This window comes from Sebastes umbrosus, chromosome 7 (assembly GCF_015220745.1).
Source record: "Sebastes umbrosus isolate fSebUmb1 chromosome 7, fSebUmb1.pri, whole genome shotgun sequence".
NCBI classification, from domain to species: Eukaryota; Metazoa; Chordata; class Actinopteri; order Perciformes; family Sebastidae; genus Sebastes; species Sebastes umbrosus.
This window is the reverse complement of record NC_051275.1, coordinates 22,193,081-22,216,348: the sequence shown is the minus strand read 5'-3', so window position 1 is coordinate 22,216,348 and position 23,268 is coordinate 22,193,081. Positions and strand designations below refer to the sequence as shown.

At 39.9% G+C, this 23,268-nt stretch overlaps 1 protein-coding gene across 1 annotated transcript; it reads right to left on the bottom strand.

Moving 5' to 3' along the window:
* Nucleotides 1-1,814: 1,814 nt before the first annotated feature.
* Nucleotides 1,815-19,814, bottom strand: stard10 (StAR-related lipid transfer (START) domain containing 10). Its single transcript, XM_037775084.1, has 7 exons — nucleotides 19,578-19,814; nucleotides 18,992-19,402; nucleotides 9,585-9,732; nucleotides 9,317-9,420; nucleotides 4,913-5,033; nucleotides 4,284-4,336; nucleotides 1,815-2,940 (listed from the first exon to the last, which is right to left on the bottom strand). Exons 2-7 carry the CDS (start codon nucleotides 19,148-19,150, stop codon nucleotides 2,734-2,736), a joined length of 792 nt encoding a protein of 263 aa, XP_037631012.1. The 5' UTR covers nucleotides 19,151-19,402; nucleotides 19,578-19,814; the 3' UTR covers nucleotides 1,815-2,733.
* Between the last annotated feature and the right edge of the window lie 3,454 nt (nucleotides 19,815-23,268).

The window sequence follows — 23,268 nt, the reverse complement described above, 5'->3', positions numbered from 1 at the left end:
GAAATCTGTGTTTCTGTGTGTTACACATGTGTCTCAATGTGTTGTGTTCCCTCATGTTACAGTCAGTCCAAAGACCTAACGAGTAAAAGGGTAATATTTTAGCCTTCAGGAGCCTGGATGAACAACACACTGACTCTGTGACAAGTCAGTGACTCGGCAGTTGCGTTACTCATTTTACTTGTGACCTGCAGGTAAAGATCAGGGGACTGTGCCAGAAAGATTAGCTTGGGTAAAGGAGATGGCAGAAGGGATAAGGAGAGGAGATGAAAGGTGACAGATGGAAGAAACAGGTGAGAGAAGGTGAGACGTGGCAGGGAGAGAACAGTGAGAAACAGGGTTGATGAACGGGAGGTGAAACGAGCAGAAAAGGGAAAGCAAAAGGAGGAAACTGTGGAGGAGACATGATGGGAATAAATGGAGGAGAAGAGCAAAGACAGAGAAGAGGGGTTATATGAGGAGAAGAAAGATGGATTAGAAGATGAAAAGTTTGGGAGAGGACATAGAAAAAATACAGAGAAGGGGGTAAATTGAGGAACAGAGTAGGGGGAGAATACAAGAGGTGGAGGGAGAGGGAGCTGGAGAGGAATGAGGAGGTGGGGTGGTGATGAGTCATCACCAGGCTATCAGCCCTGGTGGGCCGGGTTGCAGCGGGGGTGGCAGTGTGACACATATGCAGAAACACACACACACACACACACACACACACACACAGAGGGATGCCGACCATCGTGCTGCTTATGCGTCTCCTCCCACTGTGGAGGCGGGTGGAAGACAATACAGGGATGCCACTGGGAGACGCAGTTCACACACACTCGTGCAGCCCTTTCCCTTGACACACACACACACACATGGACATAATGATGATGGCTGAGCGAGAGGCCTCATTAAGGCTCTGAGGATGGATGGATGGTTCTATACAAGGGCAGAGGGGATAAACAGTCAATGCAGCTGTAGGAAAGGACAACAGAGCTGTATACACCTCGTGCCTTTTTGCATCTCTTGCATACTCTTCCCTTCATCATTCATAATTTATGAGGTGCAGAGGCGGATGTTGTAAAAAGGGAACAGTCAGAGAGGATGACATGCAAAAAAATATATATTTTGAGGCATGACATGTAGAGTACAACGCTATGTTCCTCTTACTGAGGCACTCACAGACAGATTCAGCTTCATGGACTTTCTAATAATTTCTCATCTTATGATATATATACTTAAAGCCATGTCACTGTGTGTGAGTGCGTGTTACGCAAGACAACTGTCACGTCATCTAACCCACCAAAGGGAAACCGAAATTGTAGCCGTTGTACATGTGGTGCATTTACAATATACGTGCTCATTGTCTACATAGAAGAGGTAGAAGAGGGCAGACACCCTGCAATAAGTCACTTCCTCTTTGACAGGAAAGCTCTCATCATTGCTTTATGTCTCCCTTTGGTGCTGAGTCGATCTCAGAGTTGCCATGGCAACAGATTGGGGGATTCCTAATTCTGATCTAGGCCACTGCGCACACATACGCTAAACACATGCGAGTGCATGGCTGCATGCAAACAAACAAACACACTTCCCAGTGAGTGAAACATTGTTTATCAATAGGTTGTATGTCATGCCGTTTCCCTGCAGTTTTAAAATCAAAATGTTTTCAGTTTTGTGTCTGTGTGTGCCACTGAAAGAATGTGTGAATGAGAGCGCAATCATATCAACCATGTAACTATTTTTGCATCAGCACAACCATGCAAACCTGCAGCATCAGACATCAACTTGAGCGAAGGGACTGACGCACACATACAGAAAAAAAAAAGACACGGCTCACCGGGGAAATTTGAAAACCTTTGTAGGAATATGTATTTAATTTTTAAACTCTACATACATTCATACATCTCTCAATTAGAGGAGCAGACAGTCCGTGTGTGAAATCTGTATGTGTGTGTGAAATCTGTATGTGTGTGTGTGTGTGTATGAAAGGGTTGCAGGTCGGGGGTTCCAGCTGCCTTCTGCACGCCTGCATATTTATTATGTGCTTACAAAATGTGATGGAGACACATAATGAGTGACAGAGAGACAACAAACTGAGTGTGTATACATGTCTGAGTGCATAAATGTAGTATAAATGAATGGTGTTGGTTCAAATGTGTACACAGGTATTTACTTGCTGTATACATGACCATTAGGGGTTGCACTGGGATGTTTTCGTATACATAACTCGCAGATAAAGGAGTATAATTTTGAATGAGAGCCGGATCCACTGTCAGGTTAGTCTATAAACATTTCAACAATAAATCTTACTGATAATATTTTTTGCTATGATAATCTGCTTAGGTCCTGATTGGAAAACGTTGATATCCCTAGAAGGGGCATGAAAAATCACATTAACAGCGGCTTTTCTGATTACAACGAATAGGAGTTCACCGACTTTGTAAGAATAAGTCGTTTTCGGTGCCCCTTATGAGTGGGTGGGTGTGTATCTGTGAGTGCATCTATGTTGCATGTATGTATTCATACATTATGTATGTAAGATGGAGTTGGTCAATTATGAGTGCATGAATGCTTACATACATGTGCCTGTTAGTATGACTGCATATGCAACTGCACACATACTTACAAATAGAATCACATATACATTAGTGTAGTTATGGATGTGTATCAGGCATGCATGTAACCCTGCATTACGTTTTGTGTGTGTATGAATACATGAAAGTGTGTGTGTGTGTGTGTGTGTGTGTGTGTGTGTGAGTGTTAGTCGCTGTCTTCTCTCTCCTGGGTCTCAGCCAGGGAGCTCTCATCAATATTCTCCAGGCTCTCAGCATGCTGGATGCTGAGCTCAGAGAGCGGGATGCTGGGTAGTGTAGTCTGTTCGGGGTAGAGCCAGGGCTTGAAGCCGGGGTTGTGTCTCTGCTTCCACTCTGAATACTTCAAACAGGCTTTGTTGATCTTCTTCATCGCCTAAAAAGAAGAAAAAGTGGATGAACAACACAGGTAGGAAAACATAAGTTTATTTTTTATAGATTTGTATTGATCATTAACAACTTCAGATAGCAGAAAGGAAATGATTGTACTTGAATGCACAGACAATATTCATTGTTGGTCAATGCTCAGATAAGGCAGACGGGACTGAATAATACGACTATTGGTTTAAAAAGTTAAATCAAATGGTAACATTTCTAGTAGGGCTGTCAATCGATTAAAATATTTAATCGCAATTAAATGCATGATTGTCCATAGTTAATCGTGATTAGTCGCAAATTAATGGCACATTTTTTATCTGTTCAAAATGTACCTTAATAGGAGATTTGTCAAGTATTTAATACTCTTATCAACATGGGAGTGGATAAATATGCCTGCTTTATGCAAATATATGTATATATTTATTATTGGAAATCAATTAACAACACAAAACAATGACAAATATTGTCCAGAAACCCTCACAGGTACTGCATTTAGCAGCAAAAATATGATAAAATCATAACATGGCAAACTGCAGCCCAACAAGCAACAACAGCTGTCAGTGTGTCAGTGTGCTGACTTGATTATTACTTGCCCCAAACTGCATGTGATTATCATAAAGTGGGCATGTCTGTAAAGGGGAGACTCGCAGGTACTCATAGAACCCATTTAAATTCACATATCTTGAGGTCAGAGGTCAAGGAACCCCTTTGAAAATGGCCATGCCAGTTTTTCCTGTGTGTTTTTCCTGTGTGTTATTTAACCTCCTTCGCGACAAGCTAGTATGCCATGTTTGGTACTGATGGATTCCTTAGGTTTTTATAGTGTCATATGACACTATCTTCACTCAGTATCTTCACTCTGAGCCTGTACAGCCTAAATATCTCTGCATTATTGCGTTAAAGAAATTAGTGGCATTAGATTTACATTCATTTTCACGTTATTAACGCGTTTACTTTGCAGCCCTAATTTTTATGTATCTAGAGTATGTACTATATTTCAAATTATAAATGAATCCTGATAAAACAAACCCAGACAGAAAATTATTTTTGTATTTATTGGGTTGAAGTCATCAGCATGGTAATTTTCAGTGGGATTTGTGTATCTCGCTGAGCTGCTATTTTTTGCCCATCATCAAGGGATTCCTCCATCCCAGGCTGCTCTCCAGAGAATCTTTGCCTTAGTTCAACATGCACACACTCTCAAACAGACAAACAAATACTGAAAACAGTATGTTTCTGGAATGTGTAGGAGAGATTATAAATTGCTTGTATAAGTGCCTGGGGGATTAACGCGTCGCCAAACACACACTCACAATCTGTATTAATCTGCAAAAGACTTACGTGAGGAGCAAGGAAGTGGGAAGACTTGTTGACAACCCACTTGGGTAACGAACCTGCAAAGAGAGACAGAGTGAACAGAGGAAGAAGGAGAAAAAGTGTGAGAATGAAAGTGCGTGAGAAAGAGAGGAAGAGGAGGGAGGGTAAAAATATAGAAGAGACGGATTAAAAATTTGCTTTATTACATGTCATGTCACCCAACATCAAAGTGGGGCTTTGTAACTTGCTACTCAACTGCAACACACATTAGAAACCAGTGAATAAAGACATTTACACCATTAGCTCTTACATGAGTGTGACAGTCAAGAAGGGAATTAATGTGAGTATCAGATTAATGAATAGAAAAAGAGAGAAGAAGGACAAAGCGAGGCGGCCCAGTGAAATAGACTCTGTCCTTCATATGGTTACTATGGCGACTCATTTTGACATAAAGGCAGGGGAATGAATCATTCATTAGAACTTTGAGCATGCGTTGAGCACCTGGGTGTGTGTGTGTGTGTCAGTGTACCTGTGTGTTTCAGTCTTGTTTGTGTGTACTTCTATTCATTTCTGTATGAGTTTGTCCTTGTGCAATTTTGCTGTAGATTGCCTTTGTGTGAGTGCGTGTGTGTGTGAGTGTGTGTGGTAGTTACCTCGTGGATCTACCTGGGCCATGTAAGTGAGGGTACAGTGGTTGGTTGGCCCCTGGCTCTGGACCATGTAGCCAGTCTGAATGGACACAGCTCGCACCTTGTCCTTTTTAGGAGGGTATTTCTGTAGAGACAAAACACACACACGCACACGCACGCACGCACACACACGCACACACACACAGATTCATATTGGAATTAACATCCTTATTCAGTATATGTACAAACCTTAAACAGGACAAGGAGCCAAGTCAAATCTTCATTCATTTTTGGTACTTCCAGATTTAAAGGGAATTTATGTAACTTTTTACACGTATAATTCGTTTTTTATTGCAAATGTGTGAACAGGTTGTAACCTAATCTAACAAATGAGACCTTCCGTGACTATGTTTCCTCAGCCTGTAGACTGCTTTTTATGTGAAGGACTCAGGTCGGTGTCCCAGCGGATGTGACATCATGGCGTCATGCTCACTCGCGTGTGCCTACTCTGTTCAGCGCAGCTACAGGGATAGCTAACGGCTGGTTAGAAATGGCGTCCGCTAACTCAAACAAACGACCAGCCTCCACCACAATCAGACTCCAACACAAACTCCACGGAAGCACAAAAAAAGGTGTTATGGGAGTGTGTATGTGTGCACATGAGAAGTGAGTGGTGAAGCAAGAGAGAGAGAGAGAGAGAGAGCGGTGGAGAAACGAGCAAGCAATGGAGCAGAAGAGAGTTAGTTTAGCTTTGAGAATATCACGTGAATGTGCAGTGGAAGTTACAGTTTGTGCAGAAACTGACTGTCACTGACGCAACGGCCACAGGTGTCACTGTTAACAAGCAATTTCGGATTCTTACATTGAGTCCCTTTAATGAATCTATAATGTAAAAGACACACACATGCACCCAAAGCAGAGAAGACTTAGAAATCCTTCCTAAAAAAAGCTCTTTGTGTCCACCTGTCAAATGGTCGACATACGATGTGCAGGGCGAGCATTCTGGGGTTTTTCTGTGATGTGTTTTCTGCTGCCAGTCAATCTGATTTCCTGCTTCACAGTCATATTTCTGATGCAAATCCAGTCCACACTACTCTGTGAAAAACAGCAGTAAAGGCTCACTAGTCCACTGCTGGCTCCTTTGACTGTATATATATATATATATATATATATATATATATCTCAAAGATTATTATTCATGATGATAAAGTACAGTACTGGTTAGCCTGTGCTAATTAGGACAGGCACACTTAATAATCACACAGATCAGCGGTCTGCTAAAGAACCTTTATCAGAGGAGAACTTCATATAACTGCTTTCTCATTTCCCGACTATTTGACTCCTATTTTTGGTGCCTGCACCTCTCTACTAGGAGGCTACACTGTAGGCGTTTCTGCTGACAGTACAATGACAGCTTTCATTACATCTGCAGGTTTCTGGTGAACATTATAATGTTCTGAGATAATATAGAGTTTTTGTTGTAGGAGAGACTAGAGGATTTGAAGTATTAGTCACCAATGAGGTGTCTCTCTACAGTCTTGACACATCCGCCATACCAGTAAACCTCATATCTGACCTGATAATCAGTCGATTAGTTGAGCGGCAGAACATTTACTTAAAAGGAACAGTGTGTAACATTTCGGGGAATCTATTAGCAGAAATGGAATATAATATTCATAACTGTGTTTTCTTCTTTGCAATCTGCAACCACATCACTAGATTTCACCAAATCCTACACAATGTTATTTGGCTGATCGTTAGACAAAACAAGCTATTAAGTCATCACTTTGGGCTCTGCTAACCTACAATGGGCATTTGTTATTTTTTACATTTTATATATTCAACGATGAATCAACAAAACATAGAGTAGAGTCTACAGCCATGCTAGCAGCACTGTGAGGCTTACTGTACTGTACTGTAGGCACAGCGGTGCTTTGAACTAAACGTCAGCATACTAACATGCTCACAATGACAACGCTAACTTGCTGATGTGTAGCAAGTACAATGTTCACCATCTTAGTTCAGCGTGTTAGCATGATAATATTTGCACGAATCAGCTGAGGCTGACGGGAATGTCATTAGTTTTGCAGGTATTGTTTAAAAAATTCAAGGTATCACCAAAGTCAGTGGGCTTCATCCTCTGAGGACCATGAATGTCTGTACAAACTTTCATCCATCCAATAATAGCACTGCCATCCCTGGAGCCATGGTGCTAAAAGAGTGCTCAATAGATCAACTGATAGAGTACTCATTAGCTGTAGCCCTAATATAAATATAGGCCTCTCTTGCAAGAACAAGTTAGACTTAGACAGTTACTACAGGGCAGTGGCAGCTGGATCTCAAAGAATGATTCCTGAAAATTGTTCCCCATGTTTGACTGAAAAGTAGTTGTTACAAACCATTAACGTTGGTGCATATTTCCGAGATAAGGAGGATCCTAGAGTGTGCAAATTCATTCATCATGAATGGATAGTTACACGCCTGGATTATTTGGAAGAGAGAATGCCAAATTGCTAAGCAAGTTAAATGATTTATTTTCCTCTCGGTCTGCCTGTCTTGTGTCGTGGACAAAGAGCTGATAGTGTTGCGTTATATATTCGAGAGAGAACTTTTTTTTCTCCCCCTCTACCTCGACTTCATGTATGGAGCCGCCATGCAAAACAGTGATGTATATCCCGCGTGACTGGTGGAAAGTGCGGAGCCATACACTATCGGAGCCCAGTTCTGCCGATAACGACAGTTTGTAAAACTTACCATCGTTAACCTCTAGTTATTAATCATGGGATCGAGCACGAATGTAGTGTCAAATACAGTATAAGTGGACAGACTCCTGGCGGTGGACGTGTGAACTCAGCACTCTACTAAGGATCCCCTTCAGCTGCACTCCACAAGTCAAGCTCTCAAATTCTACTGATTATACAGATAGAGTGACCTTGGCTACTCAAACACAAAGCCATGCACACACACACATGGAACACGGACACGCAACGTCTATTATGTTTGTAACCACTCATTGAAGCAGGAATGCGGAAGGGAAGGCGGAAGTCGACAGCTAAGAGTCACATGAGAGGTCTTATCCTTTTGTAAACATTATACTAGTGAGTGAAACTGAGAAACAGAAACAGAGAGGGAAAAGGGGACAGAGAAAAGCAAGAAAGACAGAGAAGAAAAGACAGGAAGACTGATCGAGAGAGGTACAACTGAAACAATTCCTCAGTTAATTGATGAGTTGATCGTCAGAAAATGAATCTGCAACTATTTTAATAAAGATTTATCAAATAGAGCTGCAACTAACGATTATTTTCATTGTCGATTAATCTGTTGATTATTTTCTCGATTAGTTGTTTGGTCTATAAAATGTCAGAAAATAGTGAAAAATGTTATTCAGTGTTTCCCAAAGCCCAAGATGATATCCTCAAATGTCTTGTTTTTTCCACAACTCAAAGATATTCTGTCAACTAATTGATTAATTGTTGCAGCTCTATTATCAAATAAGTAGGTTTTCTGCAAAACATTATCTGGCTCCAGCTTCTCAATTGTTAAGATTTGCTGCTTTTCTTTGTCTTATATGATAATAAAGTGAATATCTTTTGGTTTTAGGCTGTTAGTCAGACAAAATAAAAGCTGTTTAGGACTTTGCAAAATGCGTTTTTCACTATTTTTTTACATTTTATAAACCAGACAATCAATTAGTCGAGAAAATAAGATCAATCACTAATGAAACTAATTGTTTGTTGCAGCCCTCGAGAGAGGTGATGTGTACAAGCTTTTACACTGGATAGTGCTTGTTGTGTTCTTCATGTTGGAAAAGAAACACAGAAATACAGCCAAAGTACAAGGCTGAGGTTTTAGGCCTGATTCCAAACTGAAAGTCACTCACGTGGTCTCAGCGCTCTCTAATCAGTCTGTTGGTTTTACTGGCCTTTGGCATTCAAATGCTTCAGGTTCTTAAAAAGCACAACTGGAAGCTGAACTATGAACACAATGTATTCAACTGAATCTAATTAACTACCCTACACTTAAACTGAACACTTACTACTACACAATACATCTATCAATCTCCCAGGTGAAAGCATTTAGGGCAGGATGTATGGGGATGATCTCTCTTTGGAAAGGTGCCAAACTCTCTTTACATCCTGGATGCAGTGGTTGTTTTAAATGACTGACACACACACACACAGATTTATATTGTTGCCTTTGCACAAATATTTAAGGATTTGTTTTCACATAGCACAACGCCCTTAAGTGTTGCAAAACCGGATCAACGTTCATGACTGCTCACTCAATCAATGTGCACTCATTTCAAAACGGGCCATTTGTTTCACAATGCACCCTTGAGCACATATGAGTTAAATAGAGGTGAGTGAGCAGGGCCCCAGCTGAGCATGTAAAAGCCCTGTATGTGTGCGAGTGTGTGTGCGTACTCACAACATGTTTGACAGAGTAGTTCATGATGATGTAATCTTTCCCCATTGGCAGCCAGGAGCGAAGCGTGACGACATCGCGGTTCCGAAGAGGACTTGGACACTTCCCTGTTAACACACAAGATACATCTGATGAACAAAACATTAACGTACTGTTGATCAATGTGCACTTTATGTGTGTATCTGCTTCCCGACACAACGACAAATCATATTAATGACAAATGAATGCTTTCTGTAGACAGCATGTGTTTACAGTCGAGTGTGTAACATACATGAGTAGTAACCGACATCCGCATTGACCGTAAGTTTCCCGATATCGAAGGTCTCGATGACGTTTGTGTCCCATTTCCTTCTGTATTCAATGTCATGGAGAACGTCGTACATGGTCTCAGCTGACACGTCCTTACACACCATCCGACACTGAGAGAGAGACACAGACAGAAAGACAGACAGTGTTCATTTTTAGGCAATAAAGAAAATGTACATAGCCGGATAATAGACTAAACTAGATTTATTGAGTTTATCATACGAAACTCATGCTATTGCACTGATCACGCTCTTTCCAGTGCAAGCTACAAAGTAAGAAAATCCATTAGATTTTAATGATGCTGCATCCCGTAAATTAAGGGTAAAGTACTGTGCTGTTGTTGAGGAGAGCTGCAGAGTTTGTCGGCATTCATGTCGACAAAAGGTGGGTGTGAAACAAACAACAAACCTGGTGAACACATCAAAAACGAGCACAAAATTCAACATCCACACTTAATCTGATGTGCAAACGGAACAAATAAATAAATCAAGAGGATGCGCGTAAATACAACAGTTGAGGGACCCTGAATGCGCTCAGTTTGAAAGAAACACACACACACACACAAGCACACACAAATGGCAACTGACGTGTAAACAATTAGACATCAGATGGCAGAGAGTATCAGTGTCAGCGAGCAGAGAAAGAGTGTGTGTGAGAGAGGAAGAGAAAATTAGGAGAGAATCAAGAGACAGTTCACTGACCACAGATGAGTCATTACTAGACCTGAGCTCTAAAATGGAAAAACACAATCAGTACAGGACAGAGACAGACACGTACCCAGTCTGTCAAACGGTATGTGAAAGTGAAGGGGGAGCAGGACTAGGCCTGTCACCATAACTATTTTTGTTGGACCATATATCCCAGAAATAATTGTGATAAATGTAATTTTGAGACCATTTTATGTCACTGATATAATGATAATATAAACTTTGCTTTAAAATTGGCCAAAAATTAGGTTTGAATATTCATTCTAAAAAAATACATAGGTTTGAACTATTCGAATATCTAGCGTCCATCTGTCCATCGGGTGCACAGCTGATAGGTACATGGTTTCTTTACATGACGTAACGTAGCGCTTGCTGTTAGGACACGGTGTCGCTCTCTTACGGCCGAGTTCTCCACCATCATTACGGTTGTTGTTGAATTATTCCTTGTTCAGCTTGACCTAACGTTATATTTCATTTTCAATTAATGAAAGTGACGTTGCGTGACTCCCATCATACATCATTCAGTGCACGTGAGGCAGACAGCCGCACTATTGGTGCTTTTTTTTCACAATACAATATTGATTTTCAATAATAGTGTTTTTTTTTTACTATTAAAATATATATTCTAATTTAGAATATTCGTTGACAGCCCTAAAACAAACGCAAAAATGTTAACAAAACGGGCATTACAGTGGTCAGCAAAAATGATCAAGGTCATGTCCATATATCGTACGATAAGTTGATAATGTAATTATCGTGTCAGGCCTAAGCGGGGGGGTCTGATTTTTAGACATTCAGAGGCCACACACGTCCTAGATTCTACTTTAAAAAATCATCACATAAATTATAGGGATAAATTTCAAAGCAGAATCTAAGAGGAATTAATTGTTTATACATCTGTTCTTGTTGATTTGGAACAAGTATAGAGTAGTGTGTCATGGTGTATTAATGAAACCATGGGGACTCCTGCTGCCTATGTCAGCTTTTGGAGTAGATAGCACTGTACATACACCCTGTGCAAAGAGAGGTCTGCAGCCCTCGAGCAAAGCTGTTACTACAGTTACAATTGCCAGGGGGAATTAGTCTTAATAATAACAACAACAAAGGAGGACAGAACAATGGAGGACAAGAGAGACTCAAAGAGAAGCAAGTGAGAGGCCAAGAGAGCCCGAGAGAAAAAAACAGATCAAGGGAAGAAGAGTAAATGAGAAAGAAATGGACCGAGGCTGGTTGTCTGTCCCAGATGACTTTAACTCCCATTACAAATCAGTCCAGGAGGATAAAAACTCAATCTGCACCATCTTCTTTCCCTTGTTCCCCGAGGGATTCATTTAAGAAAATGATCACCAACTTTATGCTACATTTGGCTGAACAGCTCTCTTTGGTGTAACGGCACAAAATATGCACTTGCCATTTTAAAACGTGTTATCTGAAGTGCTCAATCAGATATGAATCTGCAAAATCTTTTACTAACCACAGACTAATAATTCTGTCATATGAGAGAGTAAAATAACAAGACTAAGGGTCTACAGCCATGCTCGCAGCTCTGTGAGGACGTATTTAGGCACAGCAGTGCTAACATGTTCTTACAATACTAACATGCTGCTGTTTAGCTGGTATAATGTTTACCATGTTTAGCATCTTAGTTTAATGGTACTGACAGACACACCAAAAAGTCACCATTTCAGAAAGACCCACAATAAGTGAAGTTCATTGTCAGATTTTGGCTGCCAACCCACTTGTTCAAGAAATTGTATTTTACTAAAATACAACAATATCACTCTGTGCACTGTATGTGAGAGCTATGCTCACTTGTTGCTGTTGTTAAAATCAATTTCATATGGCCCTTAGACATAGCCACAATCTCACAGGGCTTCACAACCAGCCAAACTGTGGATCAAAAGAAATTGAAAGTGCTAAATGGAGTATCATGTAGGAGGCCAGAGAAGAAGTCAGTCTGTCAGGTTACAAAGATGAGCTCCTTGCCTGTTTAAATGGCATTAGTGATCTGTAGAGTCATCTGACACTGATTTGCCTAAACTAATGCAATGTCAGTCTATTAGAAACAGTTCAAACTTTTACAAATATTCTGTTACGCCGAATTCACACCAGACCAGCGGCGAAGTGCTGCCATGCAATATCTACGAAAGGATGCAGCGGCCGCTCCAAAGCTCCAGCCGTTTGATTTTGCGGCGAAGTGCGGCCAAACTAAAAGTTGGGAGAATTTCAACTTTTAGCGGCAAAGTGCGTCTAGAGAGTACCCAACCAGTTAACAGATCCTGTGACATGTTGACCTATGTTACAGAGAATTCCTTTCCACCTGAAACACATGAATACGCCTCCCGGCCGCAGAAAAGTGCACTTATAGCAGCGAGCTGTAGCCTATACAGTATGATGGGATTTTCTAAATAAAGTGTACATTAACTGTGCCAAAGCCATGTTTGTTGCCACAGCAGAAAAGATACTGCAAATATTAAATGTATTATATCTACAGAAGGCAATCATAAGCAAATAATGACAGTACACCAGTATCAGTAAGGTCTCCTATTTGATATCCGCCTGTGTGTGTGTGTGTGTGTGTGTAGACAGATTGGCAGAGAACTTGTAGGTCAGAAAAGACCAGCAGGGAGAATAATGGATGTATTGTGTCCACAAGCAAACTGAAACAGGAGTAGGAGGACGAAGGCAAACCAAATGAAAAGGCAAGAGAAGAGAACTGTAGGGAGCGAAAGACGCTCAGTGCAGAATGAAGACATACAGCTAGCTAAGTACACGTGTGCTTAATTCTATTACACTCTAATTCAGTGAAGTCAACAGATGAGGCAAGGAGACGGAGATAGAGGCGGGTGAAAGGGAGTTCAGAGAGATAAAGCAGAAACGGAGGGAGACAAAGAGGCAGACAAATAGGTGCACAAAGAATATGTGTGTGCGTGTGAGTCTTTTCTTCATGCCTGGTCCGAGTCCGCAGTGGGCGCCACTGCCCACTCCGAACACCTAATGACCTCTGACCTCTGCACATCAAACCCACTCCACCCACTACTCATTCTCTCCCTTATTCCCTGTCTCACCCACTCTTCTTCTCTCCTCGCTCTGTCCCTGCAACACGTCAACTCTCATCATTTGCTCCCCTGGGTGCTGATACATGATTGCGGAAGACGATTATGATCAAAAAAATAAATAAAAAAATGGAGGGAGCGGGTGTGTGATTCAGAGCCGGGCTTCCCTGTGTGCCAGCAGGGGAGAACGCAAACCCAGGAGCCTCCAGTGAGGCAGTCTGACAGTTTGTCAACTAGAGTAAACAAAAACCACCAACACACTAACACCCACCCACGCATTGTGCATTGTGTGGAGTCATGTGCTGACAAATGACACGATGTTGATGATGATGACGCTTACAGCTGTGATTACACCGTGATACCACAAGTCATTATTGATGAACATGGCAGTGGCGATGACTACGAGGATAACGGGGCTGATGATGATTAGGCCGCTAATGATAATGATGATTGTCAGTCTGTTCTCGCTCTCACTTACTCTCTGATTTGGATATATCGCTTTTTCCTCACTGCTATTAATGCTATAGTGGAGAGGGGGAAACAGGAAGAGAGGCAGAGTCTCAACACATTAATCATTCGACATGCATCAGCAAAGATGCATGCTTTTATTTCGTCTATAAATAGATGAGCTGTATCTGTGGCATCGCTGGATGCCCCTAGCCAAACCAACACACCTTTGAGCATATAATAAACTTGTGCCGTGTCAGAGTTTAGATGAAATGAGAGGCAGATTGGCTGTGTGTCAGACTAATAGAAAACAAGAGATAGAGAATGTATTGTATTATATATGAATTATATTTATTATTATTATATACTATACATTATATTTTAACTGCAATGGCTACATTTCATATCTTAAAAGGACCAGTGTATAACAATTACGGTGATCTATAGGCAGAAATGGGATATAATATTAATAAGTATGTTTTCTTTAGTGGATAATTACCGGAAAATAAGAAATGCTGTGTTTTTGTTAGCTTACAATGAGCCATTTATATCTATATAGGTCCCCTTCACAGAGACCGCCATGTTGCACCGCCATGTTTCAACAGTAGCCCAGAACGGACAAACCAAACTTGGTTAACTTTTCCTGCTTGGGCTCCCGTCACTGCCGCTCCCTCTCTCTTGCTTCATCACTCACTTCCCACGTACACACACACACTCTAAGCACCCTAACAACAACTGGCTCTAGAGAGGGCCATTCACGTTTTCACATCAGTCACCGTAGCAATCCTAAACGCTTGGCACACGGGAGACGTTGTAATCTGCAACTTCACTGCTAGATACTGCCAGGTCCTTAACAGTACACCCTGTTCCCTTAAAGGGCAGGTTTAACAGATACATCACTCAAACCACCTCTACGCACTGGCTCTGCTCCAAATTACCTACGCTAGTCTTACAAAAAGTGAGAGAGAACTCTAGAGAGGGTCATTCGTGTTTTTGCGTCGTCCACCGTAGCTCTCCAACCTGCTTGGCACATGGGAGAGGCTTCAGTTGGTTGTAATCTCCTCATCTCACTGTATGATCTTACACACTGGACCTTTAAGTTAACTTTACTTATCCTTATATACTGTATATATACGAGCAGAATAAAAACAATTCTGTTTGTACTTTTAAGTTAAACTTTACCAATTTATATTTACATATTTTATCACAACGTTACCCAGCGCTGTGTAAACATATCCTTACATATCTTTACTTATTGTATGTACATGTTTTGTTGTTATTTCACACTTGCTTTGGCATGGTAAATTAATATTTACCATGCCAATAAAGCCCTTTTGAATTCAAATTTGAATGATGCAAAATAAAGCTCCTCCAACTGTCGTATTTACATAAAGATAAAGTGGCAGGTTTAGATACAGTAGGAGCCCCACTGAAATTCTAAATGTGTGTCTGTGTGCACTTTCTACTTCTCTCTGTTTGCCAAGCTGTCCTGAGGAAACACACCTGTCCTTACCCTCTGCACACGCGCACACACACACACACACACACTTTTTATTCCCAGCTGATGCAGACGTGATACACCTCTCCTTCTGCACACAGGACATACCCTGAGGAATCGCACAGTTAAATGAGGCTGATCTACACCATCCCGATTGGCCCATTCACTACACACACACACACACACTGCCTCACAGTTACGAAGATACAGTAGATAGTGGGGGGCTTGTAAGATCCCTCCACTGTTGTCACCCCTGCACACCCATTGGCACACAGACACACACCCATGCATGCACACACACCACTTTATTTAACAAAGTAAACACCTGGTGGCTGGCTCACGCTCCTTGTACCCGGATACACCAGCAGGAAAGCACACACACGTTTACACAGAGGACAATGTATCCCAGTAATAAGATTTTTATGTCAGGTCAGAGCAGAACGTACTTTAAAAGTCAGAAGCGTGGAAGCAACCTCCCAAAAAACTGTCAGCTGTGAAGCAAAATCTGTCTTAAAGTATAAGTGACAACACTACAAGAGATTTTGAGCCAGTTAAGCACTAAATTGCCAGTCAGTCAAGTCTGAGGCTAAGCGGAGACTGTAGTGTACACTGGCAAAGTGAACTGCAAGTATAACAACGATATCTTTTTTAATTTATTGATCAATTTTAACAAATTCCAGGGGTCTGTCGTTCCCAATTGCTACTTGATTTGATTTGATTATTATTGTGACATGCATACATAGTATGCCAAACCCAAACAGGCTTACAAGACACCATTATTTCGAAAATAAAGAAAAGACAAAGGCAGAAACCAGAGTAGCAACATAAATTACAAATAGTACTACACAAATCGACCATCCTGATGTTTTTTCCAAGCTTGAGAAACATAAGTAGCCACTTATAAGCATTAAAAATTAAATAGCCAATCCATTCTGTCATCATCTGAGCAACAAGAACATTTCTGGATATTGAACAGACATTTCATTTAAAATAGATATTTTTTAACTCATCATAGTATGGACAAGACAAAAGAAAATGTGATTAAATTTCATCTTCTCCTAATTTATATGCTAGAATTGGTGACAAGATGCAGAACAAGTTGAACTTTCCACATTGTTTGGATGAAAATCTTTCACCATTTGCTCAATTAGTTATATACAACCTCAGTAAATATACAGTATGTGAATGTACTGTAAGTTGGCGACTTAAGACAGCCAGTCAAGGCGAGACATGATCGCCTGCCGAGCCAACAAACTACATCATGGCTTACAGCACTTAATTGTATTCAAATAATTGATGATGTTCTCTAACTATATAATTAAAAGAGGAGCTGAAAGTTGTATCAAACTGTCACTTTGTATCTTAACGTGTGTGCAAACTACTTCTTTAATCATCTATTCCCATGTATGTATGTTTTTGCCACAAATGTGCTGAATTAGTTTTTTTCGTCTGGGTCTGTGTCCCAGAACTATTAATGACAAGGTCAAATATAATGTGTTAAACGGTACGCAGCAGTTTTCCCACAGCTTAAAGTGACACAGCTGTTCTGGTGGCGCCTCAACATCGACTCCCAAGATAAACATTCACATCTGAGACCAACTGCCACGACTGCTATTTGACTTGATAACAAAGTTTGCTCATCAAGTACTTTCACATGCCTGTCACGATATCATCTTACCTAAACAATGATCAGGAAGGAACTACATTTTTTTTCTCATTGTATTAATGTCAAACTGGAGTGCAGTTCTAGGGCAGGTTAATCATTGAGTTAATAAAATATCTACAAATAATGACAATTTATCAGAGCCCAAAATGATGTATTTAACCTGCATATTTGGTCATAAACCCAAAGATATTCAATTCAGAATAAACTGAAAAAAGCAGCAAATCCTCAAATTTCAGAAGCCATAACCACTGAATAAAAACTTTGATTCTAACTGAACTCATCAATTTATTTTCTTTCTATTGATTCTTCTTTTCAGCCAAGGTCAGTTCTATTGTCTATTGTACTATTTCAGCCTTTCTTCACTTCCTTGTGCTGTCAAATGACAAACTGTATGCAAAACCAAATCCAAATGAAGTCAACAAAGCGACCTGACACATTATACTCAACACTACCTTATGTGCTTTTGGGAAGAGACCTGAAAATAGTTTCACTGGCAGAGGATAATGGTGTCTAAACCGGCCCCCCGACTGAGCCTCTCACTTCTCTATAGTACCATAGTGTGCATCAGGCATAGATTCACAACCCCACCACTGAACACATTTATAAATAGATTAGTGAATCTAACACAGGATGTGTTCACTAAACAATGATATTAAAAACAAGTCACACACTGCAGGCTTTACAGTTGCACTGTTTGCATCATATTGGGACTATTAACTATTTGTTTGTGTTAGGGATGCACTGATACTGGATTGGATATCGGGCCGACACTGACTCAAATAGCTGGATCGGGTATCAGTAACAATCAGTTCTGTGTTTATATACTGGCATTTTAATTCCTGTTTAAGTTTTGACCAATTTGTTGCTGCATTAAAAAGGTTTACACCTGAAATGTAATTCCTGTTAATTTTTAAGATTTTTTTACCAAGTTGCTGGTGTATGATTCATTTTAATAATAAATAACATTTCAGTTAATTTATATCTATTTATTTATTTGTAATATTTTGTTTTACAAAGTTAGGAAAGCGATGTTTAAGTAAAGCCTTATGTTGCCTTATGTCAGCTTATTATTTAAACACTGTCGATAGGGATACCTGGGTTTTGGGTATCGGCCGATACAGAGTACCGATCCAATACCCAAAACCCAGGTAGCGGTAGCGGGACTGGAAAAAGTCAGATAGGTGCAACCCTAGTTTGTGTGTTTACAAAAGGGACAACATACAGTATATAGTATGCTGTGTCATCTACATACAATACAATTCTTTGAAATGCATGCAATAAGCTGTTAGTGGGTTGGAGAAGCATCTGCAACTACCTGCATGCAGCAAAAAGCAGCAGTTAAAGCATGTCAGCAGTTTGAATCATATGGGAATTTAGAAAAAGCACTTCCCTGCCAACTGGATTACACAGCAGGGTTTCTGTATTTTTAACTATACAGATCTAATTTACACTTTGTTGTATTTTAATATATTCTAGGGGACTTGCACTATATCTTGTGTTTCATCATACCTGAGGTTTCTTTATTCCCAACTATACAGATCTGCAGCTGTTAGACTCCACAACCAGCACTGCTCCAAGTAGACCACATACACACCAAAAAACTGACAAGAACTGCACTTTACTGTACACCATCAGTACTACTCAGGTGTAATTCATACTGTGCAATATCATTTTCCACTTGTGCAATTTTGTTAATAGTCTGTTTATTGTCAATACTGTATATACTGCTCCTTTTTTTATACTTCCTTCCATTTAAATGGTTCATATTTTGTTACACTTTGTTTAGCTCTTTTTTTACTGTGTTAGCTGATGCATCTTGTTTTTGCACTATCCCCTTTGCTGCTGTACACTGCAAATGTCCCCACTGTGGGACTAATAAAGGAATATCTTATATCTCTTATGTTATCTAATTCACACTTTGTTGTATTTTAACATATTCTAGGGTGACTTTGCACTATATCTTGTGTTTCATATATACCTGAGGTTATATAGTCTCACCTTGATTTTGTGGATGGACTTCCCTTCCTCCAGACCCTGAGTCCACACCGTGATGCCCCCCTTGTTGTGGTTCGCACTCCAGCCTTCCTCGCACAGACACTCCGCCTTGAAGCTGGCAAACGCCCGGTCGTCCGGGATGGTCACAGTGTGTCCTGACATGGCTTGTTACCGAGGAAGAGGAGGGTAGGAGAAGAGAGAGGAGGGTCTATGAGACTCCTGTTGGGCCCAGAGGAAACACTGAAGAGACAGCCAGCCACTCTTTTCCTCCTTCTTCTTCTTCTGCTTCTGTGGGAATAACTTGTGTAATTCAATTTCCTTCTTTGCAAGAAGCTTTTTGTAGGCTGCAGCAGGTCTTGTGATGATGTACGTGTTTAGGGAGGTGCAAACAACCGCAATCCAGCCATGCACAAACTAAACCAACAGAGAGGTGTGTGCAAGCAGCAGCACAGGTGAGAGAGAGCACACAGAAAAAAAAAGAAGTGTTAAAAAAAACGAGATAGATGAATCAAATGTGCCTTTATAGTTGCATCAAGGTGGTTGAATAAGTTGTCAGCAGTCCTCACAAACAGCCGCTCTTCAGACGAACCATATGTTTCTGTTTCCGCTCAGGTCTCTCTCTCTCTTTCTCGGTGTCTCCTCTCTCTCTTTATCGCTCTCTCTCTCTCTGTGCGTCTTTTCTCAATCCTCCTCGTGCAGCTTGATGATCATGTGCAGCAGCTCTCCATCGCTGCGTCGCTGCTGTGGCAGGTGGTGGAGGAGATGCGGTGAGAAATAAGAGGAAGAAGAGGAGGAGGTGGAGGCTGGAGGAGGAGGAGGAGGAGGAGGAGGAGAGAGAGAGCAGTCAGAACAGGGTGAACAGGCAGGAGGCGACGCAGAGAAACGCCTCTCTGTGCTGCCTTCAGGTGCTGCTCGTAAACCTCTTATCTCTGCCTAGTGGAGATATTTTATTCGTTTGACTTCATTTGTAAAGTTATAGTTGATTGGAAACTTGCAATAAATAATACCATGCTTATATTTATTTGATGTAGTTCATTTTAGCCTATTTAAAAGACACAGTAGCTGAAATATACAACAAAAACATCAAATGCCACATCTGGTGTATCCTCCTCAGACCCAGGCCATTGACATGTGTCCTCTGTACTGAACATTTTGTCCACATGCATATCATCTTACTCTTTTCACCTACTCTATCAACCCCTGGTGTATTGTAAAGAGGACATCCTAGGCTTTCCAGTGATATGGCATGTGGGGTTTTTTTGTAATGAATTTGAATGTATTCTTTGTTTAATATCACTCTACAGCCATAATCTGTTCATTTTTTTAGTCTTTTCACACTGAAATAGTCCTGTAGTCCACTACAGTGGACAATCAAAATAAAGTTTAACAAGCCTAAATTGTTAAGATTTTCTTTTAACCCTAAATAGGAAGGAAATCACAAAAAAAAGTAATTGGAAGACACTTTTTAACTCGGTTTCCAGGAGGATATAAGCTATAATAACTTGGCTATTGTTGGCTTGGCAATAATAGAATAGAATAGAATAGAAAGCTTTATTGTCATTGTACATGGTACAATAAAATAATAATATAATAATATACAAACCTGAAAAAAATACTAATAACCTGCATCTTCAACTGGTCAAAACAGGCTTAACAATTGAAAGTGCCAGACATTGTTGTTGGTCCTGGCTGTTTTGAATCAGTTTTGTTTTATGAATACACTTTTTAAAAGTGGCCTTACTTACTCAATTTTGCTTTTAACCACTAAAAGCGCTATGGATCAATATTTAACTTTAATGCTACCTCTTTAGCCAATTAACGTTAATCAGAAACCAATGGCAACAATTATAGACTGTTATTAAAGGTCCCATATCGTGCTCATTTTCAGGTTCATACTTGTATATTGTGTTTCTACAAGAACATGTTTACATGCTGTAATGTTCAAAAAACACTTTATTTTCCTCATACTGTCGGCCTGAATATACCTGTATTTACCCCTCTGTCTGAAACGCTCCGTTTTAGCGCATTTTGACGGAATTGTAACAGAATTGCGTTGCTAGGTAACAGCTTGGGTCCATGTGTACATCCTGTCAGCTGATGTTATTTACATACACTGCAACAGGAAATAAACTGGGACACATTTAGAATGTTTACGTTTAAAACCGTGTAATGGTCTAAATATTGTATATTCGTGACATCACAAATGGACAGAAATCCTAACGCCTTGTTTCAAATGCGCAATTTCTGAATACGGGCTGTGTGTATTTCTCCGTATATTGAGCATTTTGATAGTTTAACAGTATTTATATATCACTTAAACCTGCTTTATAATGTACAAAACTCGAAAATCTCACTTTTTACAATATGGGACCTTTAACAATTTTTCATTGGTAGGCTACACACCAAGTGAAGCTATCAAATTATGTTATGTTCACATAATTGAATAAAGTGAATAAAACTTAAAGCCAACTGGCTAACTAGCGTATAGCGATTGTCGATTTTGGGAACCTAGATTTGCTAAATTTGCTAATTTAAGCCTATTTTGTTAATGGGAACAAAATAATTATTGTTTCATCAACAGTAATGTGACAGTGGTGTATGAAATACATAAAATTAACGTTATAGACTCACATATTTTGTACATTTTTGAATGTCAAAATTGGCTTACCTGTTGACCCAGGAATTGCAGGTCAGGTATGGAGGGAGAGCGTTTTCTGTCATGTCACAAGAGTTATGTAGCTAGTATGAAATTGCCAAATACTGGCCACTTTAAACTCTATTTCAAGAATTAGTCTATAATAAGAAGCTGCAATTTGTTTTTCTACAGCTTAAAAATGCAAGTAACTCCTGTATGGTTACTGTTTGACTTTGGTTTTCATATTCCCGACAGAATATGAACGCAACCCGCGCTATCACGCCACACACGCACATTTTTTGCAAACTAGTAGTTAGTTTACTGAGCAGCGGGGGCGCGCCTGGCTCCTGTTGGCTGACGCGGGGGCGCGCCTGGCTCCTGTTGGCTGACGTGGAAAGTACCTATTTGGGAGTTTTCACCTGTCTTGCCATGCTTCCTTATGAATTGCTGGAGTTATCAGTTACAACAAACTCACATACTGAGAACAATTACATTTCCTATAATGCAATATGTTTGTAGTGTCACTGTGTGTCTGTTATATTCCTTCACTCTGCTTGCCTGCCTGTCTCCATCTATTTTTCACACAGTCTGTCGTGTCATTTTTTGTTCTTCCATCCCTCTCCCTCCTTTCATCTTGGAGTGTGTAAATCCATTATCGGCCTCCTTCACTCACATTTAATCTGTGGGTGTTCTCACGACATCCTGAGGCCCAAATAATCTGAAGAAACACACACACTTGTAGGTATGTTTGTATAAACATATAAAACAAGTATAGGCCATGCAAGTTTTTTTGATGTGTTGAAATGTTTTAATGTTACACCCATCACAGAGTAATCTTGTCATTTACCCTTACCAAAAAGAAGTTTATTAAAGTGTGCTACTTCTTTTAAACTTAAAATAAGAGTGTATACTTTCAGTTTACTTTTTATGTACTTATCAGAGATATACTTAACACAAGTATACTTAAGTATATTTGGCTCATACTGACAAGTATACAGAAAAGTATATTTGGTTTATAGTCCTACTTGTACTTAATCTTTTGATTGAGATATACTTAAGAAAAGTATAATGAAGTATTCTTGAGTAGCAGGATACTAAAAAGTGGGCAACAAGTGTACTTGCAGTATAAAAAAACTATTAAACCAGTAGATAACTGAGAGTATACTTTAAAGTATACTCTCTTAAACTAATAAGTGGGCTACAAGTATGAAACTAGTAAACTATCAGTATACTTATAGTATATTTGCAGTACAAAATAAAACTTAGGTGTAAACTAGTTGTGTACTCAATGTTTATTATTCTTACACTTAAAGTATACCTAAAATTATATTTTTATAAACTAAAAAGTAGGCCAATTTAGTCCCAATAAGTATTAAAGTAGTACACGTACAAGTATACTACTAGTATATTGATATTAGTAAACTTACCACATAAAGTATACTTGGGAAATATATATTTGAGCTTTACTTATGTATACTTCATAAAATAAACTTGAAATATACTACTTTTTCGTAAGGTGTGTTCCCTTTCTGTACACATGGACTTTACTCTCTTTTTCTTTACACAGGAGCAATACAGTTTTTTGTTATTGAAACTATCTTTTGAATAAACAGGGTGAATAAAACCCGGTATTAGCTCCAAGGTG